This window comes from Chroicocephalus ridibundus, chromosome 2, assembly GCF_963924245.1.
Source record: "Chroicocephalus ridibundus chromosome 2, bChrRid1.1, whole genome shotgun sequence".
Taxonomy (NCBI): domain Eukaryota; kingdom Metazoa; phylum Chordata; class Aves; order Charadriiformes; family Laridae; genus Chroicocephalus; species Chroicocephalus ridibundus.
In genome coordinates this window covers 144549936-144575065 of record NC_086285.1, presented here as the reverse complement: position 1 = coordinate 144575065, position 25130 = coordinate 144549936, and the positions used below count along the sequence as shown (strand labels likewise).

Genomic DNA, 25130 nt, shown 5'->3' with positions numbered 1-25130 from the left:
ACATCACTTCTTTTTTTTTTTTTGCAAAATAAAGCAGTGTATGGCCAGGTCAGGCAGAGAAAAAGCTATACTTCAGACTATCTTGAATGTGAGTAAGACAACTTACTGCAGGTTTTACTCCTATGCCCAGATCTCGTTCCAGAACTTTATGGCTGTCATAGGTTATTACAAGAAAATCATTACAAGAGATACGTGATAGCAGTGAGTAACAGATCCATGTCATTAACGCCTTATATAAGCCTACAATTCAGTACAGAATTCCTTCACATTTTTCTGGATATAAAACCAAATATGAACTACAGATGGCTGTGAATGTAATATTCCACAAATATAAAAATCTGGCCCCATAAGTTTTCAGAAGTTCTTCATAGAATTTGCCAAGAACTGTGTTTTACACGACTTTCCCAGAACTTTCCTCTTTTGAGTGAAACAATTTCTAGCATGGCAGAGGTATTCATTTCTTACTTAGAATCATATCCAGCAGTTAAAAAATTAATACAAAACCCTTGCATATGAAGAAGCAATCGTAAATGTTCTAATACCTTGAAATAACCAGTCTACCTATCCACCCATCCAGCTACTGGAAATCAAGGTGGAAATAACCAACGCTGTTGCCAAACTGGCAATGACTATTTTTATACAATGAAAAAAACCTCAGATACAAGATTAAATGTCAAGAATCAGGATACACGTGGTATCTAGGCCTAGCTTCAAACGCAGTATTACAGGTCATGAGTCTCAACAGGAAATCGTGATTCACTGACCCTCTGAATGTAGTGTGAGAGAAGCAGGCCCAGAAAAGCACACCGTGCAGTGAAAGGGACCAACGATGCTCAGAAGTCACAGTTACAACAGAAAGAACGTCTCAGAACGGGAGTTAGGGTAGACAACATAATTCCGGTGTGCAGATGAATTGCCAACAAAAGGTAACGTAATAATAGTGAGCACTCTATAAATACCAGGATTGAAACATTCAGAAATGGCCTCTTTGGCTGAGTCTTTGAAGCAGGACGTCTGCTTGTTTTTAGAGAAGCTGCAATGAGGAGGAGCAACGAGGCGAGGGGGAAGAATTATCCAGGGCACCGAGGTGAGAAAAGCGAGGGCGGGAGCAGTGCGGCTACTCAGAAGAAATCTCACCTACTGCCCCAAAACCAAGAATTCTTAACTTCCAAAACTTCATAAACTGCTAGTATAAGAGCATTACTGCAGCCTTCAGTTGTGTTTTCTCATATAAATGTTCACATGTGGTTTTAATATGAAACTGAGAAAACAAACCACCCACAATACATTACACCATATTCTTGCTCTGTAAGAAAGCTCTTCGGTTCTTAGAACGTGCTGGAGTGGCAAGAAAACAACACACCCTGGGGAGAGAAACTAGACTCGTTGGGGGACAAAAAAGAAACAGGTCACCACTCCTCGAAGTACCACATGTCCTTGAGAAAGCTTTTTCCCTATTTTATCCACTGGAAGACAAGATTAATGACCATTCTATTCACTGTTGAGGTTGAAAGTTGCAATATTAAAAAAGGAGGTCAGGTTGATTTCACCGTACCCACTTTTGTGCATGTATATTAGCATTTCTTCTTATACAGAAAGAAATACATACACGCTGTGAAATATGCTACAGAGAAGATGCTCCATTGTCCTTTGCCCTCTATGGTGCAGGGATAACTGCCACTTAGCAAAGTGGGGTGAGACCGTGCGTTGCTCCCTTGACTAACTCAAGGGAACAGAAAAACAAACCAGTAAGATTTTTTAAAATAACTGCAGGCTCAGCTGTTTTCTTCACTTTTCCTCATATTGAATGTATCATTTAAATAAGCATTTTAAACTCAGTATGCACTTTTTTCAGAAAGTAATCCCATTTGCTGCATCTTGGTACTGTGCCACTTCTCTTAGCACATACCAGAAAATTAAATCTTGTTGGTGTAACCTGCTGCCTAACTCACTGCACATCAAAATAGACTTTTATCCTTTACCTTCCTATGACTTGGTCACAGAAGAAGTCACCTCCCTTTATCTTATCAAGCTTAGCTCTTGGACTGAATTTTTAAATGAAACATTACAGTAATTGCTGCATGGGAAAATTGGCTTTCTATAGCTTGCTATTTTCATTGAATATGCAAATAGGCATGCTCCTTGCCAATACTTTTCCTATTTTTATATTTTTAATTTTAATTCCTTTTATTTCTGTTTTCTCTATAAACGATCTATTTTTATCTCTGTTAAGCAAACCTAAAAATACAAGTGCTTCTCATCTCTAAGGAAAACACTTGAAAACATGAAATTACAACAAAATCTTTTCAATTAATAAAACAAACCCTTGCCATACATGTGATTGGTACTTTTATTGGTAGTAAACACATCCCATCCAGAGGAGACACTGGCAATCCCAAGCATACAGGTAGCTACTTATTCAGTCAAAATTCCAGTTGTTAATTCTTACCAAATGTTAAACTAGACTCCAACATCTCATGACTCGTCTACCAAGTCACTGACATCAATTCCTCTTACCCAGCTAAAGCAGTGAGGTACCTGAAAGGATAAGGGAGGGAACAGCTGTCCTAAAAGCCTTCAGTAATTTGGAGCTGTTTAAAATAGAGTGCTATTGCTTGTCCAATAGCCCATTTACTGGTTTTCTTTTTCATTCCACTGAGAAAAATCACCACTTTACAGGGAAAATACTAAAGTCTGTAATGGCAAAGCACTGTCCTCGACTAATGGTTAATTTTTTCCAGTAATAAGGGACATCAGCTAATCCGACAGTGCATTTTCAGCTTTCTGTTATTGATTTACGCTTAACTTTAGGAAACATCAACACTTGTATTCTTATATTGCAGTATTTGACTCAGAGCAGCTGGGATCCAAGTATAGCATGGCAACAACCATGTTGCAGAACCTATGGTGAAATGACGGTCATCCCACTTGCAGTACTAAAAGTGTGTTTAAATAGACACCCAGGTTTGTTAGGCTGGCAACGAAGACTACAGGAAAGGCAAGAGAAAACACCGGAAGCACCTAAGTGGATGTGACAGCTGGAAAAGAAAAAAAATAAAATAAATAACACCCTCTAAGTATTTAATAATATATAAACATGGTGTAGTGTAATTTTGAGTTGCTGTTTAGGATCAAGATTATTTAATGAAGCAAAACAGCATAAATGGAAACGAGAGAAAAAACACCAGAACAGCTGTTAGGAAGCAGGGATGCGCCAGCATCAAGGCATAATAACCACCAGCCACAAGTGTGATCATACCACTCACACGCTTTTTTCAGTGAAGACACGGAAAATCAGGAACACTGTCAGTTATAAATTTTTGTAAACTACCCCATCATTACACGGGAGAAAGCTCTGCAAAGCTTAAGATTAGCACGATTTTTGATAGATGACAAGAATAAAACCCATACTTTATTAAAAGATGACATATTTTTCTGCCACATTTTGTGGGAAAGCAGTCCGTAAAGAGGTCCACAGATTTTATGGCTTGTTCTCTATCAGAGTTACAGAGTCCTGACCTCTGAGAAGCCAATGACAAAAGTCTCAGTAAGTTCAACAGCCTTGGAGCAGGATTCCGTCATGTACTTATTAGTGTTTCACTCAGTAAAAACATACTAGTAGCATGTCTTGCCTTGTACAATACCACTACTGTTTCCTCTGCAAGCACTTGCCAGCACTGACAGAGATGACCATTCAGTATTGTAAGCTCCCTGGGATGACAGACAAGAAAAAGCAGACAGCTCTGAGGACAGCAGCAGGCTACGTAAGGGATGCATCGCATTACCTGCAGCCTTGTCTTGGGAGGATTTTTCTTCGACAAAGAGCCATATATCAAAGAGAAGCCCTCTTCCTGGAAAACATTCCATAACTCAAGCCCTTTTATTGCTGAAATACAAGGGTATCAAAACACTATCTATGCCTCTGAACAACTGTGTCCCACCGCTGTCCCGTTTTGAAAGGTTTTAGGTTTTTGTTTGAAAATAGGCAACACTGCCAAAACTAAAAACTGTGGTTTACATCTTTCAACCAAAGATGATTTTTACTCTTTCAGTAAGCGAATGAATACTTTTGTAACTTTCAATAAAAGAGAGATGAAAATAAATCGGCAATGCCTTGGAAATTACCACAGCGCACACATTGTTAATATTTCCTGGGTTTTATGCAGAACGCTTTTAGGTTCTGGGTAAGAGGTGAAACGTTAAAATGAAAATAAGTCAATGAGGAGAAAGTTCATCACGGCGAGTCAACAAGAGGTGACAATTTTCTGGGTCTTGCACAGCTGCAGGCAGTTTGGATAGAAAGAGCCCAGCTTTCTTACAGCAGAACATCCCAAAGCACCCGGACCTGTGGTTGGGTGCATCTGCCTGGAGCACGAGAGCAGAGCAGCCACCCTCAGAAGATGCCTCCACCAGCTCACAACGTTTCAGATGGCAGCCCTGCTACTTGCATGAGGGAAAGAAAAGGGAGGAAAGCTACAAAGACAAAAGTTCTCCTGACACTAGATGTGTATGAAATTTGCCACACACAGACACGCTGCCATGGCTGATTCTGGTCTTCCCTGTTTCAGGCAGGGTAAGGAATCAAACGTTTTTTGTGTTTTAGTAAAATCTGGTTTCCTCTGCAGCTTTCAGTAGGACTGCAACACTACGATATTAAGAATTATTAATTCCTACTGACCTAGAAGTGGTGTAAAATATAATTGTATAATGCTTAATATAATCTGTGCTTAATACAATCAAGGGTGCTTCTGGTTGTTAACTGTGATTCTGGAGAATACAGTGCAATTATTCTCTTTTTGCAGTTTTGTAACTGAACATTTCTCTTTTTATGCATTTCTTTCATTTCTTAATGAAAGGGATCAACAGGACAGCGGTGGTGAAAACAAGAAGCAGTAATTTTACAGAACTTTTGATTACAGAGAATATTTCCTGAGAACAGTCAGTAGGCAAATGGTCAACATATTTCTCCGGGATAAAAGAACCCACATTAAAGTCCTTGACGTGTTTGGTTCAAATCAGAAACAAACCCACACCTCACTTTTCACCAGCGTACTTGGTACCTTGGGAAATATACAGAATGTTGAAATACACGAGTTTTCTGAAAACTCTGGTTTTGAGAAGCCAATTTTTTCTGGGGAAGAATCATTTCACCCGAAAGCAACAAGAATTTTTTTGGATATTTGCTTCTTAGAGAAAGTAACTCATTAGCAAATCACAGTAGAAACCTCAAGTGAGCATCAACAAAGAGTACTTAAATTAGCAACAAGGAGATACCAGCATTTCAGGAAGTCCTGCTTTCATGCAGACCCAGCTTGGGCAAAACATCAAATCTTCTTGGTAATAAACACAAAAAGGAAACCATAGTACACATTGATGATCTATATTTTTCCTAAAGTGAAACCTTTCCTGAAAAGTTAAAATCGTGGATGGCATTTGAACCAGAAATTCAGATAAGTACTGTAAACATCATTATGATATGAATAAAAGCATGCAGAAATATTTTAAGAATGCTTTCTCTAATGCAGTTTGAATTAAATTTGTAACACATTAATGCCTTCAATGATCACAACAGAGTTACTAAAGTAAATTTGAATGTGGCCTAGGATCTCTTAGTCTTCTCATTACAAAATGTATTTGCTTTCCCAGGAGACTGTATGCAATATTTCTATTCCAAAATAAATATTATCAGCCATTCATAGTCCGTTAATTCAGCCAGGGAAGTAACTGTAACCTTGTCTTCATGGTACACAGATCTTTCACAGGAACTAGTCTGAAGCAACGGAAGGAGGACAGACACTTCGTTACACACACTTCCTTCTCCCATAGCATAAGAGTAAACATACAAAAACCTCAAAAACCCTACTGGAGGGCACTCAGGTACTGTTTTTAAAGGTTGTAGGAGAATCTGTACTGAATAGCTGCAACACGAGGTCCTGCAGAATTACTAAACTATGTTCCCCCTGCTTCTTCCATTCAACTTGGAAAGGAAAGAAGCAGTTGCAATGGTTCACATTCCTGAAGTTATTTACTGTATTGTCTGTACGTAAGAGCACTACTCAGCAACTGGGTCACACAACACTAAGCATTGGGCAAAGACTTCAGATGTAATGTCAGCATCCAAGACCTGGAGTCTGGTTTACACTTAGATCTTTTAATTTCATTACCCTTCATGAAGAGTCTTCATTGTAAAGGAAAACCAGGCTTTTTTCCAGTCTGGGATTCAACCTAATTATTAGCCGACAGTTAAAAGCAGTGAGCGCTTTGGCAGGTATCTCCTTTGGGAGCAAAGATGCCGGTGATTCACCTGGGAGGCTTCTACCCCATGGCCAAAACCCAGCAGGTGCTCTGCGATGTACCGGTGGGTGGCAGGTACCCCCACACGAATGGAGGCACTGAAACTGCTGGACGACACTTGGCCTTCGACTCCTGGAAACGTCTTACAAATATCATACAAAGGAAACAACGGATGAGGACCATGAAATGCTCTCCAGAGTAATATGTGATAAAATGAAAGCACGGTTGCATGAGTATTCTGGCTGCAGTTGGGCAAATATGCTTTTTCCCAAGCATCTTTTTACTGCATGCTATCAGAAACAGGAGACAGCGCTAGACTGAGCTTTTGGTCAACTCAATATGGCATCCCTTACATTCTCACAAAGCTCCGAACAGCCAGTGTACCCTACCACTAGTTTTAAAAATCAGAAACTATAATATTGGGCTCTACGGAAATACTTGAGTGATATAAATAATGCTATTGTACAGGGATATGAGTTAATTATTGGCACCATAGTAAAACCAGTACGCTGGCCCCGCAATCTCAGTTATTTCTGCAGTAACTTATCCACTTTCTAGCAGTGGCAACCTATAATGACGGATGAGGAAGAAAGACCTGAAATTAAATTGAAAGAAATAATAAATAAGCTACAAAGTTAGAGTATTTGTACTTGTCCAGTACTATATTGTCTTCATTTCTTCTCCCTTGCCACATTTCCACTGACATGAGGAGGTAATTTACAATGTCAAGTAAATCCATGTCTGTCTGTGCTGAATTACTGCATTCATATTTCTACTTGTTTGTAGCGAACTAAAGTCATAATAAGCCCAGCGATGTAGATGAGTCATACAGGCCATCTTTCATTTAACAAGGCATCTTTAAATACCACTCTTAGTTAACTTGTACTCATTACCATCAGCAAGCAATGTTTGTGCCGTACTATCCTAATTGCCAGAAATTTGCGCAAGTAAATCATTAAAAGGTTAAGTTATTTTTCATGCTAAATATAATGTACGGTATTAATCTGCTTTATTTTGTTATTATGAGTAATGCGATGTCCTATAGTCATATCAATTTATAATTATGCCAGATCGCATAGTAGGGGGGAAACAAGAACAACAAACAACAGACGGATGTAATTTCTGCTTAAATTCTCCATGTAAATTACAAATCCTTGTTAAGTTAGACTGGGCTTTCTTCGCAGAGCACAACATCCAGACGGAATCGCACCAGCAGAGCAAAAATTGAGACACATCTTTGTCTCATTTTTTTTAAAAGCAAAGTAACCAAGTATCTTTCAAACAACACCCAGCCTGCTTTATATTTCCCTCTTTGATCCTTAAGCCTGCTTTTTGATATTACTTCTGAATAGAAATCCTAGTGACAACAGTGAAATGCAGGCATTTTTGGCAAAAGATGAGACGTGCATGAGACAGTTTCACATGTTGTTGACACCACCACCACAGGACAGAGCTTATTTTCCAACATGGAAATCTGCAGGGATGTTGATACATTCCTCATGAGCGGCGTGCACTACACACAGAGCATCCCTCCAGCTCCTCCAAAATGCAATTCTGTACATGAGAAGCATCTCTTTCCCGTGCTACATATTCCAGAACATTTCATTCTAGTTTAATCCTGCTGAACACCAGAATACCAGTGGTAAATCCAGAGTCCTTAACACACACTAAATTGCAACCTGTCACCTCCCTGAAGCTGAGAAGCAAGCTCTTATGTTCCTCTTCCAAATGACTAAGCTGAGCTATCCATATAATTTTCCAAATTATATAAGGAGGAACTACATTATACATGGGTAGTTAAATACATTTCTTAGTAAATGTTAAACAAGTTAGTGGGAAATAATTGACTGTTCATCAATTAGCCAGAAAAGCACAACCACTGTAATGCTACCTCTGACAGCTCTATTTGCAGATGCAAATTGATTTAGTTTTGTTCATGACGATGAATTTGATTCAAAGTGAAATTTCCATTTGTTTGTTCTGATAGGTTGCTTACCATTAAAAACGTACTCTCAGGAACTGATTGTAAGTCTGCTTTCATATTATTGGACAGCAGGTGACTTCCTAAACATGTTTGCACTCATCTTGTCTCTGCCTTGGGTATGTTAACCATTGCTGAGTGCAATAACGCTAAATTAGGGAAAAGCATAAAAGATAACTAGTTTAGCTTATACAGTTACAGTATAGTTTTTCGGGGAAAAAAAACCCCGCACATATTCCAAAGACTTATCTCCAAAATAGTTTTATGCAACTTCCCTTTATGTCATGACGTACTTTGAAAAGGCAGTTCTTGGCAGGAGAGACAGATGTGACGATACACAGTATTTTTGTCTTGATAACCAGGCATAGAGTTTGTGTGTTCCTTGCATCATCAGAAATCAACCATTGAAAATGTTCCAGATCCTCTCGAAATAATGACTGTCAAAGAGTATTTTAGACTACATACTATTAAGATAAGATAGCAAAGATTTTTCTTTGCATTATTTTATATTTTACATAGTAAAATATTATGGGAAAATGCAACGAAGCAGAAATACGTAAGGCAAACAAAATTTATTTATATTGCCAACATATGTGGACCATTTGTCACTCATTCTCAGAAAGCTATGTTTGAAAGCTATGGCAGATATCATCATGAAATATCTGTTTCAGAACAGTTTTGTGACAGATATCTTAGGTCAAGCGGAACACGTATACATGTGGTCGCATCACTTTCTGTTAAATGTAAAATGAAGTCTACATTTACAATTAAAACCAGAAAATATAATTTCAGGCAGAACTAGAATCACTATTTTTGGCTAGATAGTAAGCTGAACATTTTGACAAAAATAATATGCAAGGCACAAGACCAGGGAGAAAAATGCTGCCAAGCATCAGAAGACATCATTTACCTTGTGCAACTGGTAGTATTGCTGGGCACCTATTCCTCCTTGCTCTTCTGCCGTCCATAGCACCAAGCGCAGAGTCCTTTTTGGACGAAGTCCTAAAACAGCATTTTAAATATTGTATTTAGTACTCAATATCCATATATTTGAGAAAAAAAGCACTGGTCTCCCCCCTCCAATGGATGAAAGCCTGGGTTTCCATTCACTCATCTCTACGTTCGCCCATTGCAACCCACTTCAAGTGTGGGTTTTGTTGTTGAGAGTATTTTTTGCTTGTTTGTGGGAAGGACTGAGGTGCGGGGAGAGAGCCCACGCCAGGAAGGAATGGGCTGTTGTGGTGCTGCTACCAGCTGCAGTCGCACAAGAGAAGCCCGTTTTGGGGACATACTGCGGGTGTCTGAAAACCACGACACAAACCAACTACCTTGATAGATTTCTGAGACATATGCTGCTGTCATGGTGGTGGTCTGCAGTTAAGTAATGCGCGTCCGCTTTCAGCAGATCCAAATCAAATTTTCATGAGAATTACCATTGCTTTGTCATGGTTAATTTATTATAATTAATTGAAAATGAGCTGCTGGATTTATATGAGAAATGTTTGCTCATGTCAAGAACTGAGGGGCTCCGCAATATTATTTTGCTTTTTATCAGAGAAACGAAAAGCTACAATCAGTACTTTGGAATCTGAAATACAATCGGCTGCTGAATGTATGCACGGCTTCTTAAAACAAGGCAAACACAAGCCCATTTTCTATTTTGCTATGGTAGCTCAGTAAGAAAGATAAGTTCTCAGATAAATTTTGAAACCATCTCTGCCATGGCAGAACTGAACAGATAGAAGTTGTTGCCCTTTATTTACTTGATTCATTCTGTTCATAAACTAATACATTTGAAACATCAAACCTGAGAGCATGGAAGAGCAAACAGATTGAGAATAGTGTTCTCTGTGCTGTGTAATGCTAATTATGTTCGAGCAAAAATAAAGCCCCCAAAACTATTAAAAAAAGAAAGAAAAGAAAAACCAGTGGGAAGACTATCACAAGCGGTAAAGCATAAATTACACTTTTGTGCTGGGGAGAAATAATATCGGTATCACTGTCAAAACTTATTTCATTTCCTAGCTGAAATGGATGAGGTTTACAAATAGACCTGACCTTCATTATTTTTTTCCTCTCAACACAATGAAAACCAACTGAAGATTTCTTTCCCAAAACTACACGCTACCAATCCTCATAACTGAAGGCAGAGTATACAAGGAATAGTCAAAAGCTGAAGAAAACACCTTGGATTTTCCAGTATTTCATGATGAAGGAGGTGCAAACAAGTGGTTTAAAGGTGTATTTTCTAAATGTTGATCTGCTGACTGTAAACAGGCTGTCAAACCTCATTATTTTAAAGACAACACCCTGCACACATCCCAGTGGATTTCCTGCTCTTCTCCTAAGTCATGACAGCGCAGGATTAGCCTCCTTTGCTTTTCAAATCAGCCAGATGGCCAATGAGGTGAAATCAAGATAGTAAAATAGCTATTGGTCTGAAGTTAGAAAGATTTTAGACACAAAATAACCACCAATGTGTCAACAGCTTGGTTAGAAGGGGCGGCTCTAAAGAAGAGAAGGTGCTGGGTATAAAGCATAGAGCAGCCTGTCGTGGAGCACGGTTCCAATGGCACCACAGTTTAAGTGGAAAATAAGAGGTGTGTTTGTCATACCACAAAATCCAAAGCACTGAAGCCCAGTCTCCATCCCCCCACGCCAAGGCTGTGAAAGCAGCTTTGGTAGGAGATGCTTGAGACAGGGAGCAGCATCTCCTGGCTCCTCCCAGGCAAAAATCAAGATGCTTTAGTCTGTCACTGCTGCCCTAAGGGGACTTGGGTCAGTCATCAGGGACGTCAGGTGGGGCCCCAATGGGCTGTAATCCCAGCTGATCGCTCCTGCTCCGCAGGAGCTTCAGAAGGTCTCATCTCACCTGTGGGGAAGAGATTCTTATAGCCCCCTCCTAGCCTGTCATTGCATCAGTCCGTAAAAGCTGGGGGGAAAAAAAAGCCCTGCTGAGCTTTGGTCTTCCCAGTCCCAGAGATGGTGTATTGGCTTTTCCAATCTCAGAGATTTCTGTCAGCAGATTCACTTGTATGTTCTACAGAAATTAAATGGGCAAGTTAAAAAAAAAAAGATATATAAGCTATGGAAGCAGTTATTTTAATACAAAACAAAGTCTACACAGGAAAATTTAATTTCCTCATTATCTTAATCTGAAAGCGATAAGTATTTATCTACCTGTTATTAAAAAGCACAGCTATTCTGATCAAAGAACATCAAACAAATCCAATATTCACAAGTAAAATTGCTAAGAATATTTTCAATGCATGTTTTTATTAAAAAATATGAAGTACTGTACTTAAGTTATGATTTTTTTTTCAGGAAGTTCAACTATTCTGACTTGCTTCCTAAAAACCACTTGTTCCTAAGCACAGTGTCATCTCCACAAAATCAGAATTCTTGCAGATCACAGCCCAAATATGTATTGAAAAGGCATGATGAAAGAGCACTTGGACTAGAAAGCTATGCTCTGTGATGGGTGTACCATGTAGAGGGCTGGGTAGCAAATTTTAAAATGAAGGAAAACTGTTTCACAAATAAAATAGTGCCTCTTTCCTTTTTATTTGTATAAATGACATATTACATAGTCTAAAAAAAAAAAGTGGATATCAGAAGAAAATCAGATTACAAAGGTACCCAGTCCATTCAAATAGATCATTTTGGCAAATGCAGCAGGTTATAATGGCATTCATCAATAGATCAGTGCGGGGATCCTACTGTCACTGGGATCTGAGATCCAGGGTCACTGGCATCTGAGATCCAGGGTCACTGGCATCTGAGATTATGTACTCAAAGGAAAGTTGCAGAGCTCAGCACCTGCTCGAAACCACCAAAATCCCTGTTTCCTTCCTACTGCTGCATCCCAATAAAGAGAACAGCAGGGGCTTACAGGAGGATAACACTGAAAAGGTGAGAGCTGGTACTCAAATAAATTTTCTTTCTAAGCCCACGGAACTAAATCCAAAACCAAAACAACTACAGAGCCTCCTCCAGCTACAGATTAATTTGCAAATCTCCAATGTATTAGAAAAATGAAGTAGCTTTTTTTTTTTCCCCTCTAGTTTACCCTTAACCGGGAAACATAGTCATAGGTTACCACAAAGGTGCGTTTTACTGATCAACCTCTACGTTCTTATGGTTTATCCCACACATAAAAAATAGCATAAGGCACCTGTGCTCCTAAGTTAAAGGATGAAATAAAAACATCAATATGGTCAGTCTACGACTAAGGAAACGTGGGCAGTGAGTACACCAGGACGCTTGCTGTATTGTACGCCCTCTGTGCTGGAGTGGCTGTTAGCCCTTTCTTTGTCCTTGGGTACCGAAAACACTTCAGTCATACTGAGATGCAGCTTTTATTGACTCTGTTCTCTGTTTCTTTTAAATCATCATAGAGTGCTCACGCTTGCAGGTGTCAGCAGCAAGCCTAGATAAGCCAAAATACCAAATGCTTGAGTAAAAAACAATTTGTAACTAAGCTTTATTAACTAATCAGTTTGACTTCAACCTCAACAACCATGAAGTATTTTGCCAAAAGCTATGCTTTCATAACTTATGTAAAAGATAATTGTCAACAAATAACATGGAGGTGTTAAACACACACACAAGCATATATATGCACAATTTACCTTAATTTTAAATCTAAAATGGATATTTTCTAGATGTGACAGTGTTTATTAAATCCACACATATTCTTACCCACGCGGATGATCTCCCTGTGATGATACTTACAAGGATGCTATACAAGACCTGAATTTTGTCCCACATATCTTGCTCACGTTTGATAGAATTCACATAGTGAAACTGAAATGTATGGTTTGGTACAAGCACAGACAAATTATGCTCGTCTGTCACGTGTAATGTTAAAAAATAAACCTGCCTCGCCCTCCAGATAGTACGTAAGCCAGGAGGGAGAACTTGAATTTTGTCTTTTTTAAAAAATCAAAATAGAGATCAGTAGTGTAAATACTAAATATTTATACTTCAGTAAATATTTTCCCGCTTTATAAACATAAATCCTTACTGATGAGGAGGATTAAGTACAAAGATAAAGTATTTTCTAAGAAGACACTGTATGATGGCTAATCAGACCTCTTCAAGAGAAGTCATCATGTTGTTGTACGACTGATCAGCTCTTCAAAATATAAAAAGTATCCTGCCTCAGTGAAAAAGGATTTTTTCCCCTGCAAGCCAAAGCACTGGGATCACCCCCAAGCAAATCAAATAGCTGCTCAGCTTACAGGAGGCATATAAGCATACTGCAAATGGATGTGAGTAGATTAACAGGTCAAGTATTTTAACTTGCGTTTATAGTGTATTCAGTGTTAAAATATTATCTTCCTGGTTTTTAATTCTAAAGTCTATTTCTATTTCTTCAGTCTGAAAGCCGTATTTATTTCCCACCCCTCCTGATTTTTAAGAACATTTGTAAGAGGTTGCATTAGCTGAACAGAGGAGAAGCTCCTTAGCAGTACAAAAATGGGGCTGAAGCTCATCTGTAACTAATACAAAGGAAAATGACTGTAGCCCCTCACCGTGCGCTGTGAAACTGTGAAGACCATGAGATTTCTTAGAGCTTTGCCAGCTTCAACCTCCCAAGACCCTACATAAATGCCCAGCAAAGCCCTGAATTGAGCATCAAAGCAGAAGCACTTGCAGTACCGGATCCCTCACTCACTAACACCAACTAAGCCACTGATGCATTTGCTTCAGGAGCTACTAGGGAGAGGTACATACCGATATGTCATCCTCAAGTCTCATCCACTGCTGCATTTAACATCACAAGCTACACGTTTTTCTGCATTATTACCCTGTGGCGTGGAATTTCTTTAAAAGGGTATTTATACAAAAAGTAGTAAGATACACGATGACGCTGCTGACAATCATTAAATTCCTAATGCACTCCCTACCTTTTTCAGGTTTGCAGCTGATTAGACATAGGGAATTTACTGTGTGACATTAGTTGGGATATTTATATCACGCAAGCACTTCTCATAAAATGCCTGGAATTTCTAAAACCTCTGCCACAGCTTAAAATAAAAATAAAACCAGTACTGCGCATTTTGCTAAAGACGACAAGAGTTCAGCATCAAACACAGTGGTACAATCTGCTTCTGTTTCAAGTACCAGCGTAGTTTTCTGTAAACAAGAACGAAACGGTACATGTAATAACATCTCTGTTAAGCCCCTGATGTAGTGTCAACAATGTGGAACACTTCCCTGTCTTCAGCTACGTTACAACAGGGAAATTCCACTTGTGAAATGTACTTTGTATCAGCTGAAATTACTCAAGCAAGACAATGACCTCACCAAGCTGAAACTCTGTGCTTTCAACAGCAGCAGATTATTGTCCATGTCCCATCCACTGCCTTTTGGAGCTGAACCTTTTAGCTGGACACCATTAACTTTCTCCCAGGCATACTACAAAACACTGATGCTCTCCCTTGATACTCTGTGCCACAAATTTATCTTAGAAATTATTCCACTAATAATTCGTAGGGGGCCCTGATAGACACCTAATACATCAGTCACCCATGGCTCGTTCATGTGACGGCATTCTGGTTTTAAAGGAATCCTTTGACGACAAGCTCCAGGTTTAGAGTTTGAAGCTGGAACACACACAGCATCAACAGACACATAGCTACTATTATTTTTAAGGAGGCACTTATGCTTTCCTTTATTACTGGTTTGTCCTCATCCTTTTTAATTTATTGCAGTGTCAACCGGGTTTGTCTGAAAATAGTGTCTTAGAAAACTGTGTCTTTGAGTTTCCTCCATGCTCTGCCTCCTGCTTTCCCCAGTCTCTCTCCTGCCATGCCTTCTTTGTTGCACAGTTTCCACAGAAATTTCCCAAGGTCTCTCGTGACTTTACTAGCAGCCTTCTACAAAAGCAATTTCTGGTGCATATTTTAGGGTCAAATTAGCTGTACCAATAGTCATTCTTAATTGCTCTGTTTTGCATACATCACACTAGCAGTCCCTTTATGCATCATTAAAATCCCCTCCAAACTAGCAATGCTCTGTTAATTTTTATTTTTTTTTTTGATCTGGACAAACATTCAAAGGGTTTTTTTCATTTTCTTTTAGATTCAATCTGCTAAAGTGGAAACTGTTTTACTCATTAACAGATTGGGAAACTGGGAGATTTTCTGAAATTTCCATAATCTCAGCAAATGTTTTATTTCCTCATTTAATTAAACTGCTGGGCTTCATGGCAAGTAACATATTTTAGCTCTCATTGCGTTCTCATTACACTACCTATTTTTTATATCTATGATATTTTTAGTCATAACATTCCCTATTCTCGTCTAGACCTCAAGTGAACTATCAAATAAGGTCACTTTCACCAACCCACTATAACTTTTTAATCCCTTTTCTTTCTTTGTAATAGACTGTGCACAGTTTGGGTGTTGCAGTCTTCCGTAGTATTTCCAGAGTAAAAGCCCACACTCTGTAGTTTTGGCGTCTGCTGGAGGTCCCAATAAACTCAAGTCACAATCAGCTGAGTATGCATAAATTCCTAACATTTGCTACCCAATTATATTGCTTTTCTGACAGGGTTCTGATAGCTTTTGAAATAAAAGACAGGAAGATTTCAATATTCCCAGATATTTTACAGACTATTACCCAATTTCTGTATTCTGCACCATGGGCAAGCTCTGTTTTAGAAAAAAGCTCTTCCCCTTAGTATCCTGTTTCTCTGGCTAATTTCGAAGAATACACATATAACAATAAACTACAGTAATAATGCAATTAATTGAGGATGTCCAGATTTTTTCCTCTGGAGACCAAGAAGTTTCCATTCTAAAACAACAGGATTTTGGCTTTCATTTTGTTATTAGAAATACAATCCTCCATGATTCAGACAACTAGTCTCACTATTTGTGCATAATAGTGTCTGTCTAGTTAGACATTTATTTAAAAAGAAATATTTTTGCTTTGAGTGAAAAAACACAATTTAACAGAGACAATCTTAAAGCTATTAAAATTTACAAGCTTCAAAAAGACAAAGCACACCTTAAGAAAAAACAACTTTTCAGCATAGAATGTTTTAGGTTGGAAAAGACCTTTAAGATCATCAAGTCCAACCGTTATAATACTTCTAGTATTAGTTAAACCCTGACTATGATATATTTGTAATTCGCTAGTGAAGCTCAAATTAGACAAGGGAACAGCTCTTTGCTTGGGAAACTTCTTTTCTTCTTAAAACAGTCTAATGCAATGCAATCTGCTTGATTTTTCGTTGTCGATAGCAGTTCTGTTTGCAGCACTGAGGATGAGGTCCTCGGGTAAGATAGTGCTGGGAAGCAAGTAACCCTGTAAGTCTTGAAGGTCCGGAGTAAAGAGAATGAGGTCTCCTGGAGAAGAGACATGGGATTGCAGGAAGAAGACGATGGAAAACAGGCAAGACAGGGGCCGGAGAGTGGGAAAAGTAAGCAGAGGCAGGAGTGAAGCTGGGCACTGCAGCAATTGGGTTTTTTTCTGGTTTTAGGGAGGCTGATGAGTTTACGGGAGAATAGGAAGGGCAGATTTACAGAAGAGTGGAGGTGGGAAATGTCAGAGGTTTTAGGTAGCTTTATTTTAAGAAAGCTGTGGAATATCCGAGAGGAAATGTCAAGGAAGGAGTTGTATATACAAGAGTGGAGGGGAAAGCTGTGAATGATTTGCCTGTCTAGTAGCTAAAAATAACACCGATTAAGCTTTTTGACTGGGAAGATGGGGGGAGAATAGGGAAGCGCAGCTCAGAACATGGTCTGATGGGCTGCAATCAAGCCAGGCAGCAACGCTGCCAGAGCCAGGGTTTCTCTGGGTGCCACCTCCTTGCCACCCAGCTCAGGGAGAGCTCAGACGAGAAGCGCTGACAAACATGCTCTTCTGCACATGGGGTTTTAAAGAAAGAATCAGTTAGTGTAGGGTTGTGAAGTCAATATAAGTCATGTCTACAAAAAAAAAAAAAAAAGAAAAGGAAACACGCTACTTGCTTGTTTACGTGTAAAACAGCAGAGCACTCCTCCACCTCCTGCCCTGCTCTGATCCTGTTGCCACGTTCTCCAAGTCCCGCAAAAGGAAGAAGACAATGTCCACCTTTAAAAAGCACCTTATTCCTCTTTAGGAAAACCGTCTTCCTCAAAGGTATTTGGACATTTCATCAAATTGTGGAGCAGAAAAGGCAATGCAGACTGACTCCCTCAGTCTCTTGTATCATAAACATCAACCATGGTTTGACCTTACCGAGTGGTGGCTCTGCCTTCTGCCTCTCCTGCCCTGCTCTTTGGATCAGAAAAAACCCAAGTCTGTTAGACTGTCTTCAGAGTTGATGAGTCACAAAACACACCAGCCACACTTGTCTCCCCATATTGAAAATAAATACCTTTAAAAAATGGACAGTAATGACAAGATGCCCCTGACTTCATCCGGGAAGGATTTCAGCATTTCACCATGTCGGCCACATTACAGATTTCAACAAAAATCACAATAGCCTCTGTTGCCAGGTTTTTTAATGTTTTTATAGATAAACAAAGCACACATTTTATCTTGAATCTCCTGGGTAAATTAAAGCTTGCAGAGAAGCAGCAGTCCAGAGAACAAAAAGCAACATGGGTATGGAGGGCTGCATGCCTAAATTTACCACCGGAGTAACAATTCTGTATGCCTACAGTCACCCCTCTGCTATGCCAACCTGCTATAGAAATTGAAGATTTAAGCATTTGCCAAATATGCATTCAACCAAATGTTGAAATAAAGGAATAAATGCAGTTGAAGTGTAATAGCATACACAGATATTTCATACCAAGTAGATTTAATAGATTTGTAAAAGGTGATTTTCAGAATAAAATATGCAACTTTGGTGAAGTTGAAAGAATGTAAGAACAAGGAGCTAGTATCAGGCATATTTAATTAATAAAATAAGAAAACCCCTACAGTAAATGCAGCCATTTAATCATGTTTCACAACATTATCTCCCAGACAGCAAACAAGCACGCCACCACAGCTATAGGAAATTCAGAAAAAACATATAACAAAATTTTTGTCAAGTAGGTTGAAATTGCAGTTATATGACTTCAATTAAACTAGCAGAAAAGGAATGACTCCAGTGATCATTTTTTTAATAAAACATATCTTTAGTCCTCATATATTAGCCAGTGAATTTGGACTTGAGAAATTTAACATCATACAAAGACTACAGTGAACTGCATAAAAATCTGTCTTACGGTTTTCCAGTCTCATCAGTCATGGCTATAATTCAGATGAGAGTTACAGTTTCAATTTTAAATAAGTTTTAAGGGGAAAAGAACTGTCTAATCAACTCCTTATGAGTTACATAAAATGTAATTCAGGTAGCACCTTAAAATTCTTACGTGCATTGTTTTAAAAACATTTCTATAGTTTTCTGTGCCTTTATCCTACGAAACAGAGATTTGGTTGTACCAGATCCATGTCTACATCTATAGGAAAGTTTACTCGTGAAATTCCATTTCCCTATAATGCTGGCAAAGACGCGGAAGTACACACAGCACCTATCACCACACATTTCTCCCTTCCTCGTGTGCATAGAGATCATCGTCTAGGAATGTAGGAAAGCCGTGTAAAAGGTGTGATGGCTGGGATTAGGCTTTGTCAACAATCATCCTTCCTTCATCAGGCTGCTCTAGCAGCAATGGCATCAGGCATCCTGCCCTGGGTGCGGAAGAGGAAAATGTGCCCGTTCATCTACTTAACTCCTGGTATTCGTTGGCTCTGGCAGCTCCCCAGAGCAAATATTTTTTTACATGGAAGACCCAGGGTTCCCAGAAGCGCTTGGAGACACTGGCTGAGCAGGAGACTTCCTGGTCTCTTGTGGCACACAGACATGACTGAACATGAGCTCAGTGCATGAGACAACAGCAGAAGCCGGGAAATGTTTACTCTGTACCACAATCCATCACTATAGTGGTCTTTGGAGTGCAGCCTTTCCTGAAGTCCATACCGACTACCTCAACACAGGCAGGAGTTCAGATAGCAATAACTGGCAATGCCTTACACTGCTGCAGTTGAAGCAGTTGAAGGGAAAGAGGGTAAGTTTGTGATTTGGCAAATTCACAGCACAGACATTGGGCTTCTTGTAAAGATGATCCCGTAAACACACAGAGCAGGCAGTAGCTGGTGGATGCACGTGAACCTCTGGGCTTGGCAGGGCACCAAGAGTTGACTAGCGGTGAAGCAAGCAAAACCCAAACACAGCCAGGGAAAGGTAGAAAACACATTTCTGAACAAGGAGAGAGAACTGGTGGATAAATGTTGCTAAAAGAAACCTGGGACCTGAACAAAGGACGTGTTGACTATTTGATTCCTCCTGTGCTAGCAGAGGTGACACTATGAGAATAAACTAGACTGTAGTGTCAACCAGCAGACCCCATCAGCTTCTCTTCTCAAAAGGCTCCAGCTGTTTTAATTAAAAAGATACACAACAGTTACCATGCCTGAAGTTTTTTAGAAGCAAGCAGTGAAATTCATCCATCAAAACTGACTGCATCTCTAACTCCAGTGGGCTCTCTGCTGCAGTCAGGAGCCTTAAAATACTACGCTTGGAAAGCTGACACTGCCATAGGACCACCTTCTAAAGACCTTTCTCTGTTATGGTAGCTATTTAGTTCCCTCAAGCTCTTTTTAAGGATAAAAGTACCACGTTTCTAGCAGTGGAGCAGGAGGTGGCTTTGGCAGGGCACTCCCTGGGGTGGGAGCAGGGCAAAAGCGCCTGTGGCCTTGGCTGGGAAATGTCCCTCGGCCAAGCAGTGCAGGAACACCGATGGATTGGGAGCAAAGAGGCAGCACTGGCTAAAGCTCTGAAATCATCGGATACGTACTACCTGCTTCTTGCTCAAATAGATTGTACACAAGTATTAGCCTTGAGAAAGACCAGCACAGCGGCAGCAGGAGGCTTGGAATGGTGGGAGAGGAACACAAATACCCCCTTCACAGAAACTGGCAACCAACATCCAGAGCAGGATCGAGTCCCACAGGCTGTCTGTCCAACCTGTATAGACAACTAAAGGCAAAATATGGCACCGAAATAAATCTGGGGTAATTATGTGGTGATTTTTTTATGAATAGCTGCTTAACTAGGCTTTCAGCTCACCTGGAAAGGCAGGTACTTTTGTAAACCTCATGTGACACGGGGACAAGAGAAACTGTGTTTCAAATGACACCAGCGCATTAACCAGACTAACACGAAAATGCTGAGCTAAATGGAACTGGCCATCTGCAGAGACACCTTTTTTGCACTCAAACTAACAAACGTGAAATTGGAGAATTATAAGTGCAACCTGAAAACAAGTTGGGTTTGAGGTTTCTAGACTCTAATTAGCAACACTGCTAATTGTGGAAAACTAGAAAACCCCCATTTGCTTGGGTGCTGCCTCTCCTACAGCTTCCAAATGCCCTCACACCACATCACAGCTCATGCAACGCCCCATGGATTCCCTTGGCTTAAAGACGGGAACCCCTCATCCCTTCTTCCCTATAACATACCCCAACGCCTTCCCATCATCTCTAAATTACCCCAAACAAAGCTTTCACTACCGCTGTAACAATATTTGCTACCTATCGCACAGAGTTTGCAGACAGATTAATAGGAAAGAGGATTTGATGCTTACACCAAAGCTACACGTGTGCTGGTTAACCAGGCGTTCATCATCAGAGGGAAAGGATAAAAGTGGAGTTTCTTCCTGCTTGTCCTTCAGTTGGGACATAAATGCACTCGCCCATCTCTCCTCAATCACCCATTTGCAAAGAACATATTCTAAATATCTCTATGCCTCTATCAAATTTAGTTAAAATTGATCAAAAGGTTAAAAACTGCAGAGGGCTGGGGAGGGCGGCAGCTGCCAGACACTGCTGCAGGCAAACTGCGCATTGCACAAGCTTTCTGCCTCCGACACCCCGCCTGCAGTTATGAAGGGTAATTTCTTCAGCATCAGAAATCCCCAGCTAATAGCAACAGCCCCAGCTCTGCTCAAGGAAAGGGAGTTGACCAGTTCAGACCAGCTCATGAACTGCCTCAGCCCCTCTAAAGATGTCTTTATTCTGAGAAAATGCAATGAGGAGCGATAACTGGCTGAAATTTTCATCTTTCTTCACATAAACAACTTCTGTGGCAACACTTCCAGTTCTTCGCTTTTTAAGCACATTAAGCCATAAAGTAGCTCACCACAGATCATGCCGATCAGCAGCATATATAAGCTTCAAGAGTTCCAGGAAAAAAATACTGTTTTTCTTTCCTTCGTGCTTCATTAAACTTCACCGTTAACTGGGAGAAAAGACCTCTTTGGATAACATTTGTCAATGCGGCCACTAGTTGGTGAATTTTTCTGAAATTAGCTTCTAGAAAAACAAGCAATTATAAGAGTAGAGTTGATATGGAGAAGCTGATACGGGTGCACAAAGGAAAACACTTCTGTTCACTCAGGTCCAGAGATGTCTACAACCACTGTGGGTACCAACAGGTGCACAAGCCGGTGCTAACCTTGAACTATTAGTTGCTGAAGGGGATGTTTCCAGAGTGAAACTGCAGCCGCACAGAGGAGATGAGATGGGGTTCCGTTTTCTGCACAGGGTGGTGGTGGAAAAGCCATGTGGAGGAAGATTCACCATGCTGAAATATAACCATCTAAAAGTCGGTGTTTGCTCTGAATTTGCTGCCTGTGCTTCCTCCCTGGAGAAGGAGAGGGAATGGCACCACCAGCAGCTACCCCTTCCCGTCACCCCGATGGGGGAGATAGGCAGGGAGACATTACAGCTATTAGAAGCAAAGCATCCAGACAAACTTCAGACTTTCCACTTTTTAGCTTTTCTACTTTCCAGGTCTAACTGAATCATTATAGGTCTAAACAGTCTTCAAAAACTAGAGTAGTTCACAATCTGGCCCTATGTTTTTTAGGTACTACTCTTTTGAAATGTATATGTGGGATTCTACATGAATTAAATCTTTTTATTCCACTCTCCGGTAATATACTATGGAATTATTTCAGTTCAGTCTGGCCTTCCTGTAGTTTCCTTTCTCTCAAAAAGAAACACCATCCATGTGAAGTCAAAAAGTGAAATGGAAAAAGTCCTACCAAAAGGCTGAAGTGCTGAAGACTCTGTGTAAAACCACTTGAGACTGTGCTACTGTTATGTGTCCTTATAGGGAACGTGTAACTATTATGGTGTCTGGAAAGCTACAAAAACATGGTACAGATCTGTCAGATCAATTTAAAAAAAAAAAGCCAACACTGAAGATTTAGGAAATATAAACCCTAACACATTAAGTAACTGCTTTATTTAGAAATAAAAGCAAAAACTGTTAAAAAATTTTACTTGAGGCAAGAAAATCTGCACTGCTTAAAATAAAAGGTAACCTATGCTTATATATATATAAAATATAAAACATAAGTTAAACTATAATTTTAATGATTTTTTAATAAATTCATGTATTTGGCCCCAAGCCACTAGCTATTAAATGGCTTGGGAAGGGGGTTATGTTGGAAGTACAGAACTGTATTTAAACTATAATCATTCTTCAGGTAATACATGGAATTATCAAAATCCTAATGAACCGGCATAACTTGTGTCCGCCATCCAAGGTGGACCCATCCAAGCCACATCCAAGGGGCACAGTGATGTCATGACAAAGTGTTATTAGTTCATCACTGAAAAAACCTGCTTAAATAGCGTAGTAATATCTCGCTTTTATGGAACCAATGGACCATGGCAGAAGTAGTGGCAGTTGTCCTCATTATATATGTTACAAATCTCATATTCAAAAATTCATATTTCAGAATGCTCACTTCAGCTTTAAGCTGATATCTCAGTATCTGACAGATCAGTTATACCATACGCAAACACAGTTTTTATGGCTACGCAATGTACCATGGCTTGAAGACTCCCAGTAAACAGTAAAATAAATCTACACGTGCATACAGACAAGCCAGTTTAGTTGTCTTATCACCATGCCAAATGCACTTGGTGGACTAGTCTGAGACTAAATTTATCAGGGTCCAAAAGGATATTAAACCACGTCTCCACAGTCCAAAATATAATGCTCACTGAAAATAAATAAAACTCATTAATTTGTTTCTCACATAATCTGCACATCTGCTATTTTGCTTTCCTTTTTGTCAGATTCTACGTGCATCATAAGATACAAAATCTGCATTAACCAATCTGCTATGGAAGACAGTTTATGAAAGGCCCTATCCCACATGGTTATCTACAGGTTAGATGTGATGACCCAGAAGTCCTCTCCCAGCCTTACGTTCCTGCAGAAGACTGGTAGAAGAAGAAGAGCTTAACACAACAGCTGGCCAGAACAGAGGGCATCAGCAAAGGCTCGGCATTCTCCCAGCTGAGAAAACAGCGTTTCACCACAGGTTGTACAGCAAACACACAGGCTACTACCAGAGGAAATCAAATATTTGAACAAGCAGAGAGTGATGCATTTCAGTCATGCATGAAGGGAAACCCTATGAATAAGAATTACACAACGTCACCATGAATTCGCCCTTAAAAGACACAAAACAGTTTATTCTGAACGGAATAGAGTCAGCAAACACAGAAGCATAATTGTTTTTTTTTTCCTGAAGGTAGAGAGAGGACGGACAATTTTCCAAGAACCATAAAAGAAAGATTAAAAAACACTAAAAGAAGGAGTAGGCCTGGATTCTTCTGTAGAGGAATCTTCTTTAGTTTACTTTTAAAAGAGCAAAAATTAAAACAGATCCACTTTGGTTTTGGTCACAGACTGATATTCCAATCATTCCGAGGCTGGGAAAATGAGAGATAAGAGGTTCAAATAATGCAAAATAAAGGAACAGGAATTCACAGGGATGTCTGATGTTCACCACTGAAATATGAGAGTGGCTAATCACATAACAGAGCTTGTCTACAAAGAGCTCTTCAAGAAACAGTGAGATTGTTCAAGTGCACAAATCCTTCTGATCGGAAGCAGAGAAGGCTAGTTTCTTATTTAAACTCTGCCAGAGCTAAGAGCAGGAGCGGCAGCTGATTTTAGTTTTTAATGAACACATGGTGCATTCCTCTTGACCACAGGTTACAGTTCTGGAAAATGGGAATGATGAAGAAAAATAGATTCCATCTGATTAAGGGGGAAAAGCATCCTTGGCTATCAACTTGACAATCTAAGAAGTCTGTTTTGAACTAGTTTTCAGGGGCATAGTGACAAAAGCCCATATGGAAGTAAAACCAGCAAAATACTACAGATCAAGCAGTAAGACTGGAATTTGCAGTTTGGAGACTAGAAATCAGATCAGGCTGCATCAGACTGGGAACAGCAGGACACCCAACCAAACTGGCTGGGTGTCTGGAGAACACAGGTGGATGACTATGCAACCACAGCTCCCTCTTGCATGTACAGCAACTCTACCTCATCTTACCTTGTGGACCACCTCTCCCACCAAACACACCCTATGTAGGCATACGTAGAGCATGCCCTTCTACAATAACATGCTGTCTGCAGCCCACTTCTACCCACAGGTCAGATGAAGACCATGAGTAGACGAAACTGGCCTTTCAGATCCCACACAGGGGAGCTATGCAAGCCAGGAGACAGTAGGCTGAGCAAGTCCACACTGCAACAGACATATCCAGGCTAGAAGCTGCCTTTTCCTTTTTCTCTCCTTCTTTATCTAAATTTACCACTGATGACATGGGCATTTAGTTCAACTCGCACTTCTGCTGAGCAGAAATTCTGGAGGAGGGAGATGAGCAAGTGAGGGCTGACAGCCTGTGTACTGGAATACCAACTTCGGAAATGTCCAGCTGATCTACAGACCAAACTCCAGAACCCACTCAGCTTGTCATCCTGCTGATTACCAAA

At 39.9% G+C, this 25130-nt stretch overlaps 1 protein-coding gene across 4 annotated transcripts in view; it reads right to left on the bottom strand.

Moving 5' to 3' along the window:
* Positions 1-25130, bottom strand: part of CPQ (carboxypeptidase Q) — a 161782-nt gene that overhangs the window by 35056 nt on the left and 101596 nt on the right. For all 4 annotated transcript variants that reach the window (XR_010070054.1, XM_063327242.1, XM_063327243.1 and 1 more), the window contains one exon: positions 9186-9277. Coding sequence is in view for 3 of the 4 variants with exons in the window: in XM_063327242.1 (XP_063183312.1) it covers positions 9186-9277 (92 nt within the window). In the remaining variant the exon portion in view is untranslated. The remainder of the gene's footprint in view (positions 1-9185; positions 9278-25130) is intronic.